At 41.7% G+C, this 18563-nt stretch overlaps 1 protein-coding gene across 4 annotated transcripts in view; it reads left to right on the top strand.

The window, feature by feature from the left end:
• Positions 1–18563, top strand: part of SEC24B (SEC24 homolog B, COPII component) — a 764077-nt gene that overhangs the window by 626394 nt on the left and 119120 nt on the right. For all 4 annotated transcript variants that reach the window (XM_086962000.1, XM_086962001.1, XM_086962003.1 and 1 more), the window contains 2 exons: positions 1538–1642; positions 3181–3273. In XM_086962000.1, the coding sequence (XP_086818126.1) occupies positions 1538–1642; positions 3181–3273 (198 nt within the window). The remainder of the gene's footprint in view (positions 1–1537; positions 1643–3180; positions 3274–18563) is intronic.

Genomic DNA, 18563 nt, shown 5'->3' with positions numbered 1-18563 from the left:
TGCTTCAACACTCTATCCATACCACGCTATGCCACTCTGTATCTACATAACTCTACACCATTTCACCCTATGCCACTCCATGCCAGGCTTCTCCACTCCATGCTACTCCACTCTACACCATTCCATTCTACTCAACTCTACACCACGCCACACAATGCCACTCTGCACAACTCTGCTCTGTGCCACTCTGCGAATTTGTACTGTACTCCATTCCACACTACCCCACTCCATTCCACTCTTCTCTTCTCTTTAGCACTTTACTCCACACTACACTACACCACACCATTACTTTTAGGCATGCTGAACAATGTTGTGAGTCCCCTGTAGGGCCGACTGCAGTTGTCCCGTATTTTAGCCTAACTGCACACGTTACGAGGTAACACGTTTGTTTTTGTGCAACAATCATAGGTTGAACATTTTGTTATTCTGCTCTGCTGCTGGGATTCAGTCTGAACATTTTGTACAAGGTCAAACAACATTGTGCCTTGTTTTTCTCTGTGGTCAGACACTAAAACCCAGACATAATCAAGAGACCCAGCAGCTGTTTTTGAGCTTAGCATTTCTCATCATATAATTTGAGACTTGCCGTTTTGAAAATAGGAGAATATCCAGCAGAGGATAGGTCCTGGGACAAGCGCGTGCAGAGTTGATGACCAGCTAACGGCAAATGCCAGGTATGAGGTCCGGTACTACTCCCAGATATCACTGATATGTCATTGTGAGGCTAGGCTTGGGTAGATACACCATTAACCATATTAGAGCTTTTAATTTTGTATGGTTTATTAGTAATGCTAATTACATTACTAAGTTTTATATGTATTCTAGTTGCAGCACAGTTGCTTCATAACCGAGCACAATAGTTTCAATAAATATTGTGAACTGTTCTTGCGTCTCATTTCTGTTTATTATGCACATGCATGAGTGAAAGAACTGCGGTTCCCCGATTGGACTAGAGTGTTGTGTTCTGGGGTGCCAACTTACCTGTTATGCTGGGAAGGTTAGGAGGGCATGTAAGGCACTATGAGATAGTCATGATTCTGGCCTATAGATACACATGTGGTATGGTGACTCAGTCCCTACATACTGACGTTCTATGATCCCAGGTATAGTTCTATTCAGAAACAGAATCCATACATCAACACCAATCACGCTGCTGTACAACATGGCTAAAAGACGTTGGCAAGGCCAATCGCTTTTGCATAGACAAGACCTATTGGCTTTGCCAATACTTGTTCTCTGTGGGTGCTGTTCTTCCCAGTAGCACTGAAGCTGATTTTATTATTTTTTTGCCAGCTATTAACGTCTTAGAAAACTTGCATTAGAAATAAAGTTTAGGATCATTCATGATCAGAAGACTTAAAGATTCTTTTCTTTCATTCCTATATTCAAATTCAAGCTATAATCTGTTCTAGCCAATTGATTGAATCATTCTTTAGAGGCTTATCTGTGCGAAAATGTAATATTGCACATGAACACCATGTTCTATTTATCAATGAAATTTTTCCCGCTCACTTTTTGTTGTATTTTTGTTTTCTAGGGCACTATACATGTAAATGACAAAACAGTTCCTCAGCCAGTTCTTCGCCAATTGTCTGCAGAAATATTAGCTAGAGATGCAGCTTTTCTCATGGATTGTGGCTCAGTAAGTAACATTTACGTTTCTCTGAACTGTATTGCATTTTATAATAAACATAATAGTTTCAGGGTTGAATTCGGATGCTTCACTAACACAAGCAAGTTTTCCACACTGACAGAACAGGTACAACAGGAGCCAATTCAAAATAAATATGCACTCTCATACACGCCCTCAGCTCAGAATATAATTGAGCTGCAAAGTCCTTGTTCTTCTTAACCTATCATGCTGTCCCCCAGGAGAAGGATGGTTCCCTGGACTTACCCTCCCTTGATACGGAATGTACAGTTGAAAGTCTCTCTAAATGAATACAAATGTTTTCCATGCTTCCTCAGCCTATTAAAAAAATGCCTTCTTTGAAGGACAATTTCGCCTGAAACCCTATCTACTAGATCAGAGTGAATGATTCTGGGATCTATTGTGAGAATCCGGTAGGAAGAAGAATGATTGTGAATACAATTAAAAAAATAAGCTGAATAACTTGGACTGAACCTTTTCCTCATCGGGTGCCGAGCAGGAGACACCTGGCAGCTGTGATCAACTCTATTAAGTCATTGATCAAGACTCACTCTGTTTGCACATTTTTCTCTCTCTCTCTGTAAGCAGTAGATCGGAACAGCAGAAAAACTGTCTAATTGTGTCTTAGCAACTGCTCCCAACACCAGCATACTGTTGTAGATAGAAAGTAATAGGAGAAATAATCTACCTTTACCCAATTAGTGGAAGGAGCTGCTCACCACAGCACTAATCTGTTTGAGTATTCAGTACCAAAGCACTCACCCTATGTGTGGTCCTAAAGGTTTTCATGGATTATCACTCGGAATGCTATTCTCCTTCTAGTCCCAGAGACTATGACGTTTCTCTTAGACTCAGCTTAACGCTGCAGTGACTCATTCAGGCTTTGATGTCAGCTAGTGTTCTCTGTACTGCTATCCCATTCGAGGATTTTGAAAATAACTAACACATACGTTGGTGTCATCAGCATCTGACTGCATAGCTGCTGGCTCATCCTGAAAGATGCTCTACAGGTGGGGGAAACGAGCATATATTAGAGAATGTGGTAGAGGGAAGAATACTTGGTCAAGGGAAGATGGAATAGCTGGCAGTCCTCATTAGCCATTTTAACATATCTCAGGATTTTCTTTACACCCAGCGTGGTGGTAGACTTTTACCCCCCTTTCCACTCTTTCCCTTTGTTTTTAGGGAAGGCATATGAAGTTATACTGGACCGGTGAAACAACAGTTTTGTTTTTTCACTGCTCTTACAACAAAGCGATGAACAGCTAAATGCATATGGAAGACATGTAATGTAGAACTGTATTTTGTTAATGAATAGTTTAAAAAACTAAAAAAAGAAAACACAAAAACTATAAAAGAAATTGTTAGTGTTAATTGCAAATTAACTCATTGATAATAAAGCAGGTTTTGCACATATTACATGTATGCCATAAATGAAATTCTATGAAGCTTTCTATTGCTAGAAGTATAATGTATCTGTGTGACAGGAAATTTACATTTGCTGAGAATTTTATAATTCATTTTTTCAGATTCTTTACCTTTGGGTTGGAAAAAGGTGTGATGATAATTTTATAAAAGATGTGCTTGGTTACCCGAACTATGCATCTGTACCACAAAAATTGGTAAGCATTTCTTGTACAGTTATTGTTCAACAGCGTTTGGCCCAAACCTTCACTATTTGAAGCACTGACTTTTAGAAGACCTAGGCAGTCAGGTAGACCATCCCTGAACACATTTAAGAATCAGGGAATTAATTATTAAAGTGCCTATGTTGTATAGTGCATTCTGCACCATAGGATATTCATTGATAAGGATATTCTGCTTCTACTGTATATATTCATGCAAGTATTGGACCGACCAGATATATTTCGGTAACAGCAGTAGGTATATTTATAAAATGTGGAAACTGAGATTCCTAAATGGAGATCATCTTCATCAATTAATTATAACTGGTGAATTTCATGGTTTTCAGAGTTTAAAATGTTAAGTTTTAACTGAGATTTTCACCTAACTAGATCATCCCTTCAAAATAAATAAATTATATACATATATGTGTTTTGTTTTTTATTTCAGTGTTTGGGAAATGCCCTACTTGTGGTGGGAAAAGTCTACTTGGGAATCCATAAAGTCTCTGTGGTTTCTAACTATCTCACATTCTACTACTAAATGTTAATTTATGTTAAAATAGCCAGTGGGCGGGAACATATCAGAGTGAGGGACAAGCTAGAGAACCTGAATACCAAGGACAAAATTACATCAAAAAGTCCCCCAGAGGAGGATCCTCTTCTGCAATATTAAAAGGATTCCTGAAGACAGAAAATCTGGAAGAGTGAAACCTTTACATTTCCATGACTACCAACAACAAAGTTGGCTAAAGGTACAGTGCCTGCACGTTCACCATTGGAAAGTGGATCTCTTTCAATGTTGACTCACTACCACCTTTCAGCATTAGGAAGAGCTTCAATGTCAAAGCACTCTCAATGTTCTACATTACCAATGGGTTTGATGTTGAGGCATTCCAAGTCTGTACACCATTTTGTTTCATTCAGGTCTACGTTTTCAGCATCATGTGCCTTCTCAGTGGCAGACCTCCTCTGCCAAGTTAACACTTTAGATTGACTCCTACCCCAGATTCTGCACCAGTTCCTCTTGGTCTTTCATCCTTTATTATACAAACAGAGGATCCAGGCCAAACATCATTAAGGACTTTGCCGTTTCCAATAACAGCAACACCCAAACTGGTGGTTTGTATGCCATCTTTGATATCTGCACTCAGGAAAAGGCCACATATTCTCTTAACAAGTTGCTCAAATTATATTTCCCAGTGAATACACTACAATCACTTCCATGCCTACAAGATAGACATCTGCAGGTGTAACAACCACAGTGGAAGCAAAGAGGTGAGAGGTCACTATCACGTTTGCCTTCAAGATCATTTTTGCGAAATTTGGACACATGACTTGGACCCCCACATGCCTACGTCTTTTACTTGGTCGCCAGCTAAACTTTCCCCTTAGGAAGACATCACCTCATCCATCTATCTTATGGACAGAGGGCGTGGTGAAGCTCAGTATTCCACTTGAAGCACGCCTTGCATCTGTTTCAGTTATTATGAAGACCATGCAGCATTGATCTCCACCCAAAACCTAATTGCCTCTAGTTCCTGGTTGGTTAGAATTATAATGGGAACATCTATCACCTGATACAACCAGAGCACCTAGTCTTGTGAAGAAATACAGGCCTCCAGAATAAGACCCTGTCATCCTTCGATTAGACCCAAAACCTGACTCTGTAATAGTCACAGCAGTCAAGAAATGTATTGCCTCTGCTTCGGAAACATCTTTCCCCTGCAATACATGTAGGGAAAAATATGTTCAGTACTGCTGCCAGTGCTACAGTGCTCTTTGGTATGACCAGGCACAGTGGTAGATATTACAGAACTTCGCATAAGAGCTACAGAAAGACAGTGAGGGTGTAGAAGGCCTTCTGATATCTAATCAGGTTATAAGTGCATTGGTTGATTCAGCCAATTTGACAGTGTCATCCATGTTGCTCTTGTCATCACTCAATCCGGAATCTTATAAAAAAAATTGCAACCTTTCTTTTATTATTTGGACCGCATACAGAAAAGCAGATGATCCACATGAAATTCAAAGCACGTCTTGAAAGCAGTGTGAGTTAAAGGATCTTATTTCAGATCTCCGTATCCCCGCTAAGACTGCTGCCATCAGCAATGGGTTCAATCTCTATGTTGATTCCACCAACCGAGTGAGTAACAGCAGCAGATGTACTCCTTCCAACCCAGACAAGGTTCCGCATAAGTCATCCAACAATTTCCAGTCAACCAGTTTGTTGGATGGCCCCATTCAATTTCAGACATTAACTTGTCCGTTCCCTTACATGCCCACTATGCACCACTCTGATGACCTTCTACACTCAGCCACTTGCGACCTGGTTAATGGCCTTGGGGCGTTTCAATTCAAACAAAAAGTCATTGGTCCCACTCATTTAAAAAGGCCATTTACTCTACCCCTTTTTTTCGGAATTTCCAGGCTCTAACGGTAAATGCCCCTATACCTCTACCCTGGTTCGATCATTTCCTCATACCTTTTACATGGGCATCCCAAACTCCCATCTTGCCGGCCTCTACGGCCAAAGGACAGATACGTCTATGTTCAAAACTTTCAGTGGAGCTTTGGGCAACAACCTTGGAAAATTCCAGACCAAGGTCTAAACCCAATCCTATTAGTACCAACGACAACTTTAATTAATGGATTGAAGCATCAAGAGGCCATGTCCTTCCAAAGAAATGGACTCTGAATACAATTGGAGTTAACCGAACTGCATGGTACACCCCTAAGCTCTGTGAGCTTAAACAATCCTGCAAAAAATTGGGGAGAATATGGAGAAAGGATTTTTCCCCTGTCAATAAAGTTAAATACAGGGAAGCTATCAAAATGTATAAAGAAGAAATTAAATCCGCTTAAGCTTTATTCTATGAAGAAAAAATAATGCTGACATCTAACTCCCCCACGAAATCTTTTGCATAGCAAAAACACTTCTTAAAGTGTCCTCTCCTCCTGTTGTGTCTGATGATGCTTCTTCGCGCTGCAAAAGGTTGGCTGAGTTTTTTCTTAATAAAGTTCATGATATTTGCACCTTCTTCCCCCAGATGGCAGATCAGCAGAATTCATTGTCTCACTTTCTCCACCCTTCATCTAATTTTTCCTCTTTCTCTTGTTTATCTCATCTCCTTCTTACTCCTTTCTTTATCTCAACCCCTTTCCTTATTTCTTTCTTTCCATTTTTCTCGCATTCCATTTTCATGTTGCTTTCGTTCTTACTCTTTCAATTGTTTAGTCCTTCCTTATTTAATGTTTAATTCTTTCCTTCTTTCTCACCTTTTATCTTTCTTCCTGCTCCCTTTCCTTTTCATCCTTCCTTTGTCTTTCTTTATCCTTCCTCCACTTTTCTAACTTCTTCCCTATCTGTCTTTTTTCTCCCCACCTGTCTTTCTCTAAAGCCATGCCCTTCTCCCTTTCTTTCCCTCCCTTCCACCTCTTTTTGTATACCTCCCCTACTTCGCTTTTATTCTTTCTACTATCCCTTCTGTTCTCCTTAACTACCATTTTCCCTCACTTTCTCAATTTTTCCCAATCTCCTTCTCTTTCTCTCTTCCACCTTCTGTCCCTTTCCATGACTTCATCCTTTCTTTGAGCGTGTAGCCTCTTCAAACAGCTCCTCATGGCTCCAGAGACCTATTTATTTTAGAAAATTTATGAAGCCTTTGTTTAACTTGTCAAATATATATTGGTAATGATCCTAGTTATGGGTGCAATGAATGCTAGGTTTTACATCCACCTTTTACCTATTCACGCCATAGCTGCACCAATTTCAAGCCTACATATCTGGTACATGTATTTCTATCATCAAACTACCCCATTTACTTAATCTCCCCACTTAAAACCAGCAACAACACAATATATTGCCTTTTTAAAAAACAAGTATCATCAATCCCATAAGTGAAACCTAATGCAACATAGGTGATAACCAATGCTTGTTTAGGGTCATGTTTTCCTTTTGAAGTTAAGAGAAGGCTGTGTTTATTTTACATTATTATCTTCAGACTGCAGATAGCAGGGCGGGATAATGAGCAATGCTGGAGTCGTCACATTTATGACCCAGGGAACAGAGGTGAAGAACTGAATCAGTGAAGTATTTAGATCTTAAATAAAAGTCTTTGTGAACTCTATATTGGAGTGTGAGGACACAATTATATTTCTGAATGCTATTAAATAGGACACAATTAAAATGAAGAGTTAATTTAATGATTAAGTTAACTTTTCACTTTAATTTTCTCCCATATCAAAATGTTGCATTTACAAACAGCACGCCTCTTGCTCCCAATGGCCAGTAGACACTGTGCCATAAGTATAACTGAAAAATACAGTCAGCTTTTTAAATGAGAGACATGTTAAGTGAAGAAAAATATTTCTATGAAACATTGAGTCAATGTTTTTCTCCACTTTCAATTAAGTCGTAATATTTATTAACCATGTTTCTTCACTTGACATTCCTCCCATTTAAAGGAATGGCTGTATTTTTTGTGTTACAAATATGACACAGTGCCTACAGGTCACTAGATGCAAGATGCCTGCTGTTTGCAAATGTGACACTTTGAAATGGGAGAAAATTTAAATGATGAGTTTTTTTGTAATCCATGTATACATAAAATTAACTCTTCCGTTTATTTTTCTCCCCTTTTGAAGTATTGCATTTACACGCAGCGGGCATCTTTCTTCCAATTTCGGGAAATTTAAAAGGCAGCAAAACATTCCATATGATGAACATTTTTGCTGTACATTTTCTGCACTTTAAATGTCACCTGTTTGAAAGAAATTGTTGCACATTTGTGTTATACATGTAACGGTGTTCCTTATGGCAAAAGGTATGTCCTGTGCCAGAAATACATACAACATAGCCTCCTATTCACCCATACACATATATCTTACTCATATGTACGTATTTTCATACAGCCCCAAATACCACACACTCACTGACACACATGGCAGCCCTGTTATAGTGCCCTAGTTAAAGTATTTTGTTCAAACCATAGTATCTGGCCCTCTGGAAATTAGACTTAAAGTCAAGAAAGCTGGGCATGGGGTGTCTGATAAGACTGCCGAGTGGCTTGGCCTTCAATTGCTTACAATGATTTTCACTGATCAGAAGTAGCTCTCATTACAGAAAATGTTGGAGACCCCTGTACTTTAAAAGGATCGCCCCAGGCCATTCCACAGGCTTTCACACCAACACACCAAATGACCGACCTTCAACAGTGGACACCTATCTTAATAGAGAAGAAAATAAAGTCTGTAACTTTCTCCAAATGAAGAGGCGCATCTGTTCAAGGTACTTCCTGATCAGTAAGATTTTCCTCATCTCAGGAAAGGGAAATGATTGTTAATATGCAGTTAGTCTTCATTTACTTACTTTAATATTCCAGTCTTAATGAAAGGCAGGAAGGGTCTCCACTTTGTGGTGATTAACGCATTTTTATTGATAGTCCTTGTCAGCCATTCTTGGGACCTTCTTCAAATGCATTGCTGTGGTAGCAGCCTACTTATGTCACCGAAAGATCTACATTTCCGCATACTTGGATGATTGGCTTCTCAAAGCCCACAAACTAATCAGACTAAAGGAGGATCTTCACCACACAGTCTCCGTGCTTCATCTACTGCAGCTGAAATCAATTGCCAAAAGTCAACCATAGCTTCAGTTCAGACCCCAATTTACTTGTGAGTGACTTTAGAAACTTCAGACACAGAGCAAGGAAAGTGTTTCTTTCATGGGAGTATCACCTACCTGAAGAAAATGTCATCCTTTCATGAAGTCTCCAAACTCAACTGCTCATCAAATATTTTATCACAGCTGGATATGTCTTCATACATTGCTACTGAGTCAAGTGCAACGCTTCATGAAACACCTACAACAATGTATGGAAAACCAGTGACTTCACAAAGAGATCAACTGGAATGACAGGCTCTGTCTGTCACAGGCAGTGAAACAGCCTTTATCCTGGAAGTGCCAGGCAAACGTTTTGTAAGGATCAACAGTCAATAAAGATATTCCTAATCAAACAACTCTAAGAGATGCCTCACAGCTAGGACTGGGTGCTTACCTAAGACAGATGTTCAAGGTTTGTGGACTTCAAAACATCAACAACTTGGAACTCTGGGAACTAAACCCAGCTCTGAAGGTGTGGCCCCGTCCCTGACATCAGACGGAATTCTAGTACAGAAGGACAACACCACTACAATAAACTAATGGAACAAGCAAGGTAGCACAAGGAACATAATCCTGTTGTAGGAAGCTCAGAGATCTCGTTGTGGCTGTTTGCCAAGAACTTGTTGACGAGAGACAGTTCTTCCAGGATAACAATATCAGCAAGCAGATGTTCTCAGCAGATATTTCGAAGAAAATCACGATTGGGTCTTAGATGATGGAGTGTTCTTGGTCTGGAATTTTTCAATACCTTTTTAACCGCTGCTCAAACCACAAAAATCCCAAAGCTTAGTCTTCAGAAGATGGAAACTAGGTTTACCTGTCAGGGCCATTTTGAAGAAATCGTCAGAGACATTGAAATTCTGCATCATCATCCTGCTGTCTTTGTCGACACTTTACCATAGATATGTTGTTCACATATTGTAACCCAGGATGTGAATAATTCAGCTGGACATAGGATGAAAATGGCACCTGGAAGCGGTCTATTTTCTTTCTGGAAAACCAACAGGTACAACCTGATAAGATTTTAAAGCTACATTTCAATATCTTAAGTGCAAAGGCAGGTTAATAATGTGAAAAGGTTAAGACAAAATGTAACTTCATAGACTTTTACAGTAAATCATAGTGAAAAGGGCCCTGTCCTTTTGTGAACTCCAGAAGGTCCCTCTATCACTGATGCTGGCAGTTTGCCTCAACCGCTCAGTTCTCTTTTATGGAAAAGTTAAAGGATATCTAGTGTTCTAATGCTAACTCCAAAACTCCAAAGAGGTGGGATTGGGGAGTGTAGTTTATGACTTCAATAGAGATTCCTACAATGCAGGACTAAAAGTAAGTAATCTTTTCTTCTGCATCACAGGATTTTCATTGAGAGTCATAAATGGTTCAAGGAGTAGCACGCCTTAATGATACACAAGCTGCTGTTTGATAAAGGAAAGAATAGAATATTGCAATAAATATTCCTTCTTCAAACTTTTATATCCATCCATCAATCCAAGGTAGCAGATAGGTAGCGTCGACCAAAGAAGAGAGCCCTCCCGGAAATTCATAACAAAGTGCTTTGAATGTGCAAACCTCCTCGCACTTATTAATAAAGGCGTAGTGGCAAAACTAGTCTTGTCAGTGCGAGGAGGCTTGCACGTTAAAAGCACCTTGTTATAAATTTCCATGAGTGCTCTCTTATTTGGTCAACGCTACCTTTCTGCTACCGTGAATGTACGCTTAGCGTCTCGCCACTGCTGGAGATTCGCACCCCGCATGGGGTTGCTCAGAAAATGAAGGCGCACACGAGCCACAGTAGACTTCAGGCACAGTCTTTTAATTGTTGCCCTCCAATAGGCGCTCAGATGAGACATCCCATTGCCTGCTGGGATTTGTAGTATGCACCAAAGCCAGCATTATACCCCGATGGGATCCAAGCTAATACAGAGTCCCAACGACCTTAAATGGGCTGCAAATGCTCAGTCGCTGAAAATCTTTCCACCTTTGACTCCACTTCGAGCAAAGACCTCTTTAGGCGCCCATGCCCCTCTGACATCACAGGGTGTTGCAGCCTTCCACAGCCGAAGCCGCCGTGTTAAATTTTTGCCCCCTATTAAAGGGCAACAATTTAAATCCGGCACCAGAAGCAAAGCAATTATCTGAGCACAGCCTATGAGGAAGGGAAGAAGTTCCCGAAAAGCGTCAGGCATACGGAGGAAATTACGAAGTGTTCAGTGTGCTGTTTTATGGAAATAAAGACTGTGCCTATAGTCTACTGTGGCTCGTGTGCACCTTCATTTTCTGAGCAACTTCTGGATATATATATATATATATATTTATATATATATCTGTTTACTGTTTTCCGTCCAGGCCGCCGCTCTCGACTGAGCGGGTGCCATGGCTCGCGAGGGCAGAACTCAGCATTTATTCAAACACTCCTCAAAGGTACGCCGTGCACTCTTAGGTTTCTTTAACCTGTACGTTATTCTATTGAATACCAACAGAAAATTCTAATTTGCACTCCCACTGCTGTCTTTTAGTCCTTTTTAGGTCTCGCCTAGACATAAGCAAAGCGAAGCTTTGCTGTCTAGGGAGACAACTAATGTTGTCGCTTTCCGGGGAATGTGGACTGCAGACTGTGACGAGCTTGTCCTCCTGGAGATTGTAGCTCGTGAGCGCGCACGTCGCCGTGCCTGATATTCGCATTCACACAAAGGCTCCCGCACGCATGCGCACATACACACACTGCATACACACACACACGCACCCCCCCTTAACAGACACACGCGCAGACAGACAGACACACGCACGCACAGACACACTACAACAGACACACGCGCACACCCCACCCCCACTCACCCCTCCTCCTCCGCAACACACTCACCTGTTCTGGCGGTGCTCAGCGTGCCTCTCGGGCGGCGGTTGCGCTTTGCGGGTCACTCTCACCACATGAGAGCCCCGCCTTCTTCATGCGCCCGGCCGCTCTTCACCCGGTCCCCCATCTCGGGACCGGGACTCTATCAGGAGCCCTCGGGGCTCCTCGGACAGTGGCTTCTCTCTCGTGCCGCGATGGGGGCGGGACTTCCGGTTGGGGCCGCGCTGCGATTGGCCGGCTGCCCAACCGCTTCCGGGTCGTCGCAGGCAGCGCGGCGGCCCGGCGGGAACTTGAAGAAACTCCTGGTTTCTCCAGTCTGTACGTCAGAAGTCCCCAGGCTCTCCTTGGAGACTTGTGGTTTAACCACAACTCAAATATCTCACTGCAGCGTCTTATAACCGAAATTATTATGGGTAGTGACATGCTGAGCTCGTGGAAAGATATTCCTATCAGGGGATGGCACAGTTCTGTGTCAGGTTTTACGACTGAATAGAAATGACTCCTGCGCGCTGAGCCAGGCGCTTGGAACATGAATCTACCCGTGTCTTATCCATTAAAATGTGCATGTGATGTGGGTCTCGAGGTTTTTTTTCAGCCTCCACTCTCAGCGCTGCCGTAGGTATGCCCCTGCCTACTACACCTTGTCTGACATACCCTAATGAGCTGCCGTCATCATAGCTCAGTTACGTAAATCAGATGTGTCAACCTAGTCATGCTGCAAGCCTTGTGGAAAAGGGGTGTGCACCGCCTTTTTTTTAAACTTTTACCGTGCAGACATGGAAATCACTCCCCTCCTGGAGTGTAAGTGTTGATACTAACTAGTTGCACACCTATGGACTCATAGGTGTATCTCCCATGGCACCAGTATAAATGCTGTTTGACCAGCTGAAGTTTTTGTCAACAAATAAGTTCCAAACGAACGTTTTGTCTTGTTCAAAATTAACTGTATTTCACATTGTTTCAAGTAGTATCACAATGTTTCTTAATTCATCATATGTAGCAACATATTCCAATGCATTTCGGTGAATTAGTTCACCTTCGTCAGGGAATGTCTACAAACAAATAGAGAATATACATTGTAACAATTTATAAATGAATACATGTTAAAGTCACACTTTTTTCGAAAGTTTTGTTTAAACTAATTAGTCACGTAAATATTAGGCATGTTTAAACGGAATGTTAAGCAAACTAAAATAGCTCGTGTTTGGTGCTGCTATGTGGTCCAGTTTGTAACGTGACCGTTATACTTAGCCTTCAGCGGTTCGTTTAAGCTTAAGGTTAGTTCTCCGTTAGGCGGAGGGTTAAGATTTGTTCACATGCGGTCGCTTGCCGCTTACGTTCAGTTTCACTAAGTATCGCCCTGGCTCACCTTGAAGTTGCTAACGAAAATCCTTCCGCTACTGCCTGCGGGTTACTGCTATGGTTTGTTTGCTCGCTGGCTCAAGGTATTACAACTGACGCCGCGTGTGTAGTGCCTAAATTGTGCCAACTGTCACAACATCATCAAGGGGTCGAATATCAGTCACCCCATGAAAGGACATAAAATACCACTCAGAGTCAATGCAACCTGCGACACCACTAATGTGGTATACCTTTTAAAATGCCCATGTGGAAGTGTATATGTGGCACACACGGAGAGAAAACTGAAAGTGAGATTGACAGAGCATAAGAGTAACATCAGAACCCATTCCACGAAATCCACGATAGCGACCCATTTCATTGAAAAACGACACAATTTAAATCAACTGAGAGCATGTATTTTGGAGATTGTACCGAAGAAAGAAGGAGCGTTGAACAAAAAAAACTTGTTAAAACGCGAAAATCACTGGATTTATTATTTGAACAGTCTCAAGCCACATGGTTTAAATGATCGTACAGAGTTTTTATGTTACTTATGAACTAGTTCCTGCAATACACCTTAGTGGTATAAGTATTAAGCAAGAGTACAGTAACACTATGTAACCTTTCACTTGTGGCGCGTTGATTAATCTCTACCCGCTGTAGTTAAGCGATGTAAACGATGCTTGTTAGTTAAAGTTTTCCGGATTGTCAATCCTCATAAAAAATCACACGCAGTTGTATATACGTAAAAAAAAAACACAAAAAAAAAAAAAACGACAATGTCACACACTGCGCATGCGCTACACACGCGGCGTCTGTTGTAATACCTTGAGCCAGCGAGCAAACAAACCATAGCAGTAACCCGCAGGCAGTAGCGGAAGGATTTTCGTTAGCAACTTCAAGGTGAGCCAGGGCGATACTTAGTGAAACTGAACGTAAGCGGCAAGCGACCGCATGTGAACAAATCTTAACCCTCCGCCTAATGGAGAACTAAGCTTAAGCTTAAACGAACCGCTGAAGGCTAAGTATAACGGTCACGTTACAAACTGGACCACATAGCAGCACCAAACACGAGCTATTTTAGTTTGCTTAACATTCCGTTTAAACATGCCTAATATTTACGTGACTAATTAGTTTAAACAAAACTTTCGAAAAAAGTGTGACTTTAACATGTATTCATTTATAAATTGTTACAATGTATATTCTCTATTTGTTTGTAGACATTCCCTGACGAAGGTGAACTAATTCACCGAAATGCATTGGAATATGTTGCTACATATGATGAATTAAGAAACATTGTGATACTACTTGAAACAATGTGAAATACAGTTAATTTTGAACAAGACAAAACGTTCGTTTGGAACTTATTTGTTGACAAAAACTTCAGCTGGTCAAACAGCATTTATACTGGTGCCATGGGAGATACACCTATGGGAACCTCGTCATGCTAGCATGGACTGAGGCAGGAAGAGTGATGTCGGTGAGGGAAGAGATCGTGCTCGACCGAACCGTCCACTGACCTATGCTTATTTAAGTGATCCATTTCCGGTTTCTTTATACACTTTAGGTTACGTTCACTGCAGCCGGCGCCAACGGGGACAGGAAACCAGCCCTTCGCTTTGGCGCCGGGGCTCCCTTTCCAACACGAAAGTGACAAATACGCGCATGCACGGGCAGCCCCGCCCTCCCATGTCTCCTCCACGGCCCGGATGTGCAGCTGCTTTCTGTTTCGCTTCTTATCTTAAGGAGATTTGTTGTGGTGTCTGCATTCCTTCAAGCTGATGAGTAGAAGAAAGATTCACCTGCGGTTTGCCAACTTCACCCGTGAAGAGCTCATGGCAGATTTCAACACATTTCATGGAAATTTGGGGACTTCAAGGAAAACGACGGGTGCCGCTTTCTGCTTTTAAATTGTTCAGAGACTTCTTATATTACAAGCGGTAGTGCTGGAGTGATCAACGATTGATCTTTCAGTGAAGTGGGCGGCCGTGCCTCTGCTCTTAACCTTTCTGTGCACGTGCGCATCCCGATTAAAAATGTGGAATGCTTCCGACAGCTTCCGTAGTGGTGGTATGTTAATGTACTAGAGGAAACCGTGAGGCGGTCGACTTTGGCAGTTATTGCAGCAGAACCGGAACTCAAGCTCATTTTTCAAAGTAATAGCGTGCCCCGGGTCGGAAACACAGAGTCGTCCAGGTAATAATAATGTTGTTTAATTCAGTCGAGCTGCATTTTCCTTTATAATATGGCACACTTCCTGTTTAGCCATGCTATATTGCTAACTATTTACATATCTTAGCGTAGTCCACAAGTCACAAACTGGCCTATTTTCTGGGAGGAATCAGCTCAATGGACTGTTCCAGATAATCATAGTTCTGAAAAGTGTATCTGTTTCATTAATTAACAAGATTAGTGGGGTGCAGGTAAATATTGAACTTTGCGCGACGCTGCCTTGCAAACAATGCATCAAACTGTATTGAGGTCCGGAAATGTGTCATGGCATCATGGCTGTTTGTTAGTTCTCAACTTCTTGAGAGAACCTGAAAGTTTAAATATACCAATTAGTGGCCAATTGTGAGGGTATTTTGTGTGAGCTTATTGGCAATGGACAACTGAGGGCCACCAAAACCCTTGTTATGTCTAGATGATTTGAGCCCAACTTTATTTCTGTTATGTTGCACACAAGGAACCATGGGCCGGTTTAAATAAGTTCTGACTGAGTGCATATTTAATCTAGAATTTCCATGAGCCATGTGCACTAATTCACATCGTGCATAGCAAATTGTTGGTGGGTAGTGCAAACTGTGCAGGCTGCCATGCTCCGTAAGACTTGAGGGAAGACCATTGCTTAGTCATAATTTTTGTTTCTGTTGATTGTCATGCGCTGCCTACACCAGGCACATGGTTATACCAGCCATTAACCTTGCTATGGCTGAATCTTTCCATTAGGACCACACCAAATGTTAATTCTCTGCATAAAATGTAACACAAGTCATCGTTAAAGAAATTGGTTTTATCAGCTGTGTTTGTCAGCCTTGATTACACAGATTTTAGGTTTCGCTGAAGCCATCGTGTTCGCAGTGACTTGTTTTTTTTATTCACATGAAATCACAGTTGTCTCTCGCAACTTAATGGATTTTTTTATAGCTGGCATTTACCTCTGTGTTTCTTTATTTTATATATTGCCTTGCAAACTCACGCACGTATGTAATGTTTCCCAATATTTATTTTCCCATAGTTTATATTCCCAGGAGACTCACCCTCACACACTCTGCACCCTCACACACTCTGCACCCTCACACACTCTTCACCCTCACACACTCTGCACCCTCACACACACTGCACACTCACACACACTGCACACTCACACACATACCCTCCAAATCCCACTCAGTGCCACATAATTACACGCCACATAATTACACAGCACTCAATGCAGCATACTCTAAATACCACTCAGTGCCACATAATTACACGCCAAATAATTACACGCCACATAATTACACTGCACTCAATGCCACATACACTCCAAATCCCACTCAGTGCCACATAATTACAGGCCACATCATTACACAGCACTAAATGCAACATACACTTCAAAAACCACTCAGTGCCACATCACAACTGGTTCAAATATGTTCTCTCAATGTTTCAAGCTTTATTACAAATGTCACAAAAATATGATAATATTTCACTTCTGTTCTTGGATTTTCGTCACAATACAATGAACATAATCTTCACAAAAGTTATTTACAAAAGCTATTGCCATTATAAATTACAATACCTTTTATTTAAGTATTATTAAAAAATTTAAAGCCATTTTTATTTGTAATATCAATACATCTAAGTCACGTAAATACAACACATATTGCATTACAATTGCTATAGGTGTCACATTTGCGAAAGTTAAAACTATTGGCATTGTAAATGACAAATCTATTAATTTCGCTATTTTCAAAACCAACACATACATAAAAAAATTGTCATTTACAATACCAATAGCTCAAACATTCCTAATGCGAGACCTATTGCATTGCAAATGCTTGTTTGATCTGGTAATAGTTTGGGAGAAGAGGTTAAGTGGGTGCTAGTTATTAACCATTGGGTTTTAAGTTGTGTTGGTCATTACTACTTGTGCTGGGGTGTATTTTACTGTGCATTTTGGCTCTGTGATTGCGTGAAGGTGCTATCACACCGCACTGTCCCCCCGTGTGTGTTGTGGCTCCTGCCGCATAGGGTTCCCTGTCTATGGCTCCTGCTGCCACGTGCTCGCCAAATTGCTTGGTCCCTGCTGTGCATGTGTGGTGAATGGCAGACCTCTCTGTGACTGGATGTTTGGTACATTCCGACTCCTGTGTGCTTGTTTCTGACAGGTGACATTTATGAGGTTTTGTGGCAGCTGGCCCTGGTTTACTGATCTCTGCTGCTTTTGCTGCTTGTGGTATGCCTTTAACCAGCATCTCTTTGCCAGGTGACCCGGCCTGTGGCAAAAGTTGCACTCACTAGGGTCTGGTTGATGCCAGCCTCCCAGGCCCCTACTGTGTAGCCTGTTAGGAACCCTCTAGAGGTTTGTGGTGGAGCCCACGTTGAGATCGGTGCCATCCGCATGGTTGTGACCATTGTTGCCCCCTCGAGGGCAGTCACTTTCAACTTGTGTTGAACCAGTTTCACTGTGTCTCTTTGAGCCTGTGTGAGAAGTTGGCCTGGTTTATGCTGTCCACTAATTAAAGTGGGCACATTGCACTAGTCGAAACGACACTTATTGATGATTAGGTTAAAGACAACTTTTATTGAAAGCTATCCTAGTGGTACATATGAAGAGCAGCCTTCAGGCTAAGTCTTGAAGGAATGTAAAGCAGCTTTTTTCATCAGATCATAACCTCCTGAATGACCACATGAAAGGAGAACCACACAAGTGATATGATAGAAATATGTATTTATTACTAAACTCTCTATGCTAATCTCTTTATGAGATTGGAGCACAAAGTACACAATATGAAATCGCTAGAACGACAGTAAATAGCACAATACACAGTGGGCTCCAGGGGAAGACCGAACCATGTACTAAGAAAGTGGTGTAACAACCACGACTTGACTCAGTGCCTAGAGCACGTAGAATCAGGGACCCCAAGGAACCACCCAAGGTAGTGTCACAGGGGACCCACAGAGGACGTGTGCAGTGTGAGACACATGCGCGAGCTCCTTACAACTTTATGGGAAAGTCGCGGTTGGAATTTTAAAGATTAAGGACACTTAGGAGAGGACTTCAAGCAAACCCTTTGACACATAGAAGGTTCTAAGGCCAGCATCCTTGATAGTACCGAGATACCCGTGTTACCTATCCCAAGGGAGCCGGGTGCACAGGGGTCTAGTGGTGTTGGAAACGCTTGTTGATTTCAGCGTCGTGATGCAAAGAAGTGCTGCTGCCAGGAA

Source organism: Lissotriton vulgaris, chromosome 3_1, assembly GCF_964263255.1.
Source record: "Lissotriton vulgaris chromosome 3_1, aLisVul1.2, whole genome shotgun sequence".
NCBI lineage: Eukaryota > Metazoa > Chordata > Amphibia > Caudata > Salamandridae > Lissotriton > Lissotriton vulgaris.
This window is presented reverse-complemented; position numbering and strand designations above follow the sequence as displayed.